At 38.5% G+C, this 5,573-nt stretch overlaps 1 protein-coding gene across 1 annotated transcript; it reads left to right on the top strand.

The window, feature by feature from the left end:
- Positions 1 to 3,178: 3,178 nt before the first annotated feature.
- Positions 3,179 to 3,937, top strand: LOC129250588 (uncharacterized). Its single transcript, XM_054890200.1, has one exon. It carries the CDS (start codon positions 3,179 to 3,181, stop codon positions 3,935 to 3,937), a length of 759 nt encoding a protein of 252 aa, XP_054746175.1.
- The last annotated feature ends 1,636 nt before the right edge of the window (positions 3,938 to 5,573 follow it).

The following is a 5,573-nucleotide window of genomic DNA, read 5'->3' as shown; positions in this document are numbered from 1 at the left end:
GAAACACAAAATCCCTCAACTAAGTCCAATTATGCTCAAGGGGGAAGCTCTTGTGATTTCGGAAGAAACCAAGTACTTGGGACTAATCATAGATAGGAAACTAACTTGGAAGTCAAACATCTTAGAAAGAGTAAGGAAAGCGAACCTAGCTTTTTATGCCTGTAAGAGAGCTTTAGGTAAGACCTGGGGAATTAAACCTAAGGTTGCTCATTGGCTTTACACTGCTGTCGTCAGACCCATCCTTCTATATGGAAATGTTGTCTGGTGGTGTGCTATGCAGAAAAAAACCTATTCTAATTTATTGAATAAGGTGCAGAGATCAGCGGAATTAGCAATATGTGGCGTCATGAAAACCACGCCATCCATGGCTTTGGATATCATACTACATCTGCCACCCCTAGATCTCTTCTGCAAATACTTAGCGGCCTGCTCCGCTGTAAGGCTCAAAGCGAGCTCACAATGGAAGACTGTCACACAGGGACATTCGACTATCTTAGACTCCTACACGGATATACCCAGTGACTGCGATTATCATCCTCCCATTCTCTGCTTCGAAAGGAATTTCCAAATGAAAATCCCTTCTAGACTGGAATGGTTTGAAGAAGATCCATCACCTAACACACCCGTTAAGATCTACACGGACGGGTCTAAAATGGATACCGGTGTAGGATCAGGGTTATTTTGCGAAGAGCTTTCTATTAGTGAATCCTTTAAACTACCGGATCACTGTAGTGTTTTTCAAGCGGAAATAAACGCTATTCATGAAGCCTTAAAATGGCTAAAGATAAACAGAATATCATCAACGGATATCTGCATTCTATCAGACAGCCAAGCTGCCCTACGAGCCCTGGATGCATTCCAAACAACATCAAGGAGTGTCTTACGTTGTCGCCAATCTCTAAATGAGATGGCCAAACAATATCGTATAATCTTGTGCTGGGTTCCAGGCCACAGAGATATACCAGGGAACTGTAGGGCAGACCAACTTGCAAGAGAAGGTACCTGCTTGCCAGACATAAGTAATCTTATGGAGATACCTCTCGCAACTTGTAAGCTTCTCATTAAGGACGCATTAATCAGGTCTACAAATCAGAGATGGATTAGCGTTAACACCTGTGAAATTGCTAGGCAAACATGGCCAAGGCTAAATTTACGTCTGTCCAAGAGCATTATAAAACTGAATAGACTTCAAATCAGGACCTTAGTCGGGGCCCTCACAGGACATTGTCTCATAGGAAATCATGCAAAGAGATTAGGCGTTTACACGCATGATTTCTGTCGTAGCTGCAGAAATGAGGAGGAGTTGGAAACAATTCAACACCTTTTTTGCACATGCCCAGCTCTAGCCAGAAGCAGGAACCGATTTTTAAAATCCTACTTCTTAACGAATATAGATAATCTATACATTTTAGGTATCAACAACCTTTTACGCTTTGTCAAAAGCTCAGGATGGTTTAATATGGAGAGGGAAATGTAGCTCAGCCCCCGCGGCTTCACAACGGACCCATTTCGTGGTCTAAGTGGCATCGTTGTCTCTATGTGCGATGCGGCTGCCAAACCTAACCTAACCTAAGGACAGGTGGGAATAAACTAGTTGATAAAAATCCCGAATCTGTAAACGTCCCTGAACCAAGCTACAAAGTTGGTACTCGAGAGTTTTTAGATCTCGTTTATCAGCATAGTGTCAAGTTAAACAGGAGCGAAAAGCCGTCCAATTTAATGGAATATTGTAAGATTCCAAAACTTCGTCTGCATGACCTTCAATTTTGTTCCTTATTGTCATAAGTATCCCGAAATATCTCGGAGTCCCCTGATACTGACCATAGTACTCTAAAAGTCTCTCTATACTTTTTTTCCAGGAGCTAAACTCACTTGGATTTCCTGCTAATTCTCTTATTGTTCTAGCTATTTCTGGGACACGGTCCGAATCTGTGGTTCCTTGTGCAACTACGGGTTCGTCCCTCAAATTAAGGAATTCATGGTTAGAGTTCAGTATATTGTTCACTAGCTTCTGTCCTTCACTTTCAAAAATATTTTTGACTACTCTACGGATTGTGTCTTCTAATCCTGTCATTGCATTGCTGCTGGCCGCGGTGCCAGTGTTCAGCACGGAAGGTCGGAGTATTGAAGATATGTTGTCGTCAGGCATTTTGGATTTTCTTTTAAATCTACAAAATTTTTCTTTCTAGATTTTTTTCTTCACTTTTTATTTAGTTGCATTAATTTTCTTAAACTTACAAAATTTCTCTTTTTAGATTTTTTTTCTATATAAAATTTCTCTTGATTTTTTTCTTCACTTTTTATTTAGTTGCATTAATTTTCTTAAACTTAAAAAATTTATCTTTTTAGATTTTTTTTTTTCTATATAAAATTTCTCTTGATTTTACTTTTTATTTAGTTGCATTAATTTTCTTAAACTTACAAAATTTCTCTTTTTAGATTTTTTTTTTTTTTTTATAAAAATTTCTCCTGATTGTTTAAAGAATTATTGAATAGGTTTTAATTTTATAGATACTTAGTATATAATCTTACATCAATATGATTAGGGCCAGCGACATCTCCTCTTGTTTGGGGTCCTGGGTGCGGGCAGAGCGGCTTGGCATCCGTTGCCGTCCTTTTCCTCTGCAGTTCGTCCTGCAGCTACTCGGGGGCCTCGTTCTCTACACTCGCGTTTTTTTCGGGACCGACAGTTCCGCCGTTAACACTTATATTATATGTATTTCGTACGACACGCCTCTTTCTAGAGGTTCACTAGTACTTTGTTAACGTTCGCGTTTGTTTATCGGGATTAGCGCACTGTCGGTCCCTGCTCGGGCGCCAGTTAAACTACCCGGTCGTGGTTGTTTATAAAAAAATAATTTTATTCCGGAGACCGGTCTTTATTGGTTGAATCTTATTTTACAACTGACTTAAAAGTATTTTAATTCTAATACTAAAGCTAAGCCCGTGTGCTAGCAACGTGACCACGAGAACGCCAATCGCTGCTCTGGTATTTCCTCGAAAGCGTTGCGCGTGTGGAGTGTTGGGTTACCATCATATTTTGGTTGAAGTGTGTGAAGTGTTGCGTTAGCTAAAACGTTGCGTGTGTGGGGTGTTGGGTTACCATCATATTTTGGTTGAGGAGTGTGAAGTATTGCGTTAGCTTATATACGTGGCGGAAATGTAAAAAAAATCGAACATGGATGAATGCAGAGGAGCGTCAACGCCATTCGCTAGCGGCACCGTTCTGGATAAATGCTCAGATCCAGACGTTTTTGGCTATGAAACTAAAAACTATCTATCGCTTGTTGGTGGTTTGACATACTTGGCTACCATTTCGAGACCAGACATCGCTTACACGGTATCCAAACTAGCTCAATTCCATGGACATCCATATAGAGAGCATATGTTGGCCGCAAAAACAGTGCTTAGATACCTGAAATCTAGGCCTCAGGGTACGTTAACTTTTCTACCTAACAGCCACAGTCTTATTTGCTTTACAGATGCTGATTGGGCTTCTGATAGTACGGATAGAAAATCGTACAGTGGATTCGCTTTGTTCCTAGGCGAAAACCTGATTGCGTGGGAATCCAAAAAACAAAAGGTGGTTTCACTTAGTACTATGCAGGCGGAGTACATCGCAATGTGTTCCGGGGCAAAAGAAGTTACATTTCATAGAAGTCTGCTGCAGGAGATGGGTTTCAATGAATACACTAAGAAGCCAACAACAATCATGTGCGACAACCAGAGTGCGCAATTCTTAGTAAAAAATCGAATTGTGCATCAGCGAAGCAAGCACATCGACATTCGCTACCATTACCTTCGAGACAAATATCATGGAAATGAATTAAATATTGAATATGTCCCGTCAGAAGATAATGTAGCGGATATACTTACGAAGAATTTTCCCAAAGACGGGCACGAATACTTAACTGGCGCTATCAAGCTGAAATTTTAAATATTTTTTTTTTTTTGAATTTTTTTGTTGTATCGAGCCGATTAAATTTTTTTCGTTATATTTTTTTTTAATTGTATAATGTATTGTAAGAAAAATTTTGAAGTGTTATTTTTTTATTCATACAATACTGTTAAGCAATTGGGTTGAGGCGGAGTTAGTAAAAATCTGGCAACTACACACATTTGACAACCCACTTCCTATCTACCACGTGCATTCCATACTTTATTATACATAACAAGATTAAATGAATAAAATCAAGCTAATATTTTCCTTTAAGTCTCCGGCATTGCTCATGTGGATAAGCAAGTTGCCGAGCCTCAGGGCTGGTATGTTTTTTGAGCCTTTCGATATGAACTGCAGCGAGCTGTTTGACAACTTCTGATACTATGTAATGATGTTTTGAGATCCCGATGTAAATCAGAACTCTTCACATACCATGGTGTGTTTATTGCACTTTTTATGAAGTTGTTTTGAAATCGTTGAGTTTTATGTCCAGCGTCACTCCTAAATACTTCGCAGTATATAGGACGATAATGCATTTTTTTATTTGTAAAATCTACGTGAAGGGATATTGATTCGTTAAGTTTTATACGCCACTTTGTAGTCCATTCAGTGATTTTGTTAACATCTTCCTGAAGTATACGAGTGGACTCGCCGTCTCCGATTGCTAAAATGCATGTATCGTCTGCAAAGGTAACTGAAGTACGAGTACTAGTCTTAGCGAACAGTGAGTCAGATGTGAAAATTACATAAAGTATAGGGCCAAGGGTACTGCCTTGTGGAACCCCGGCTTTAATTGTCTTTAGGCTTGAATAAAAGCTATTGCACCTGATCATGAAATATCTGTTATTTAGATACGAAGTAAATATTTCTGAAAACTCTCTTGGATGACACTTTATGGGGATTTTTTCCATGTTTTGGTATCATTATTACTTCAGACACTTTCTAGTACGTTGCAAATATTTTAGCTTAAGGCATGCGTTTATAATTTTTGTTAGCTTAATTAAAGTTTTTGAGGAAGATTATTTAAGGTTTCTGCGGCGATAAGATCGAAGCCGAGTGCTCTTTTCCATTAAAAGAGATTTATTTCACGCTTTATCTCTGCAGGCGAAGACAAAGAGAACTGTTTTTCAGCTTGATGAATATCTGTAAGCAGCGGTGCATAATGGGCTTCATGCGGCTTAGATGTTTTTTCTAAATGATGAGCAAATACATTCGTTTTATAAGTATCGCTCTTTGCCTAGGGTTTTTTCTTTTGGTTTTATTTGGGGTTTTTTAATTGGAGGGTTTTGCATAGTTGGCCTTTCTAGGTATTTTGTAGATTTCCACAGATAGTAATCAGTACATTTTTCCGCAGTTAGTTCCTTTATATGGTGATTGAAGAATGCGTTTTTTAGTTCATTCATTTCTTTTCTTAAATGTTGAGTCATTTTTTTCAATAAAGTTTTGTTTTCATTGCTTGGAGATTTGAGTATATTTTCTCTTGCAATATCTGCATATGTTTTTTTATGCTGGTTTAATTTCGGAGCTGCGTCTATTTTTGAATTCAGTGCATTGAGCAAAAGAATTTGCACGTGGAACTAAACTAATTTGAGCGATTTTTGTCTCACTATTTCTTATCTTATTCTTTTGCATC

This window comes from Anastrepha obliqua, chromosome 6, assembly GCF_027943255.1.
Source record: "Anastrepha obliqua isolate idAnaObli1 chromosome 6, idAnaObli1_1.0, whole genome shotgun sequence".
Taxonomy (NCBI): domain Eukaryota; kingdom Metazoa; phylum Arthropoda; class Insecta; order Diptera; family Tephritidae; genus Anastrepha; species Anastrepha obliqua.
Note: the sequence above shows the minus strand (reverse complement) of the source record. Positions and strands in the feature narration are given on the sequence as shown.

What these genes read in the sequence shown, in the direction of transcription:
- LOC129250588 (XM_054890200.1), top strand. Translation starts at nt 3,179, where the DNA reads ATGGATGAATGCAGAGGAGCGTCAACGCCATTCGCTAGCGGCACCGTT.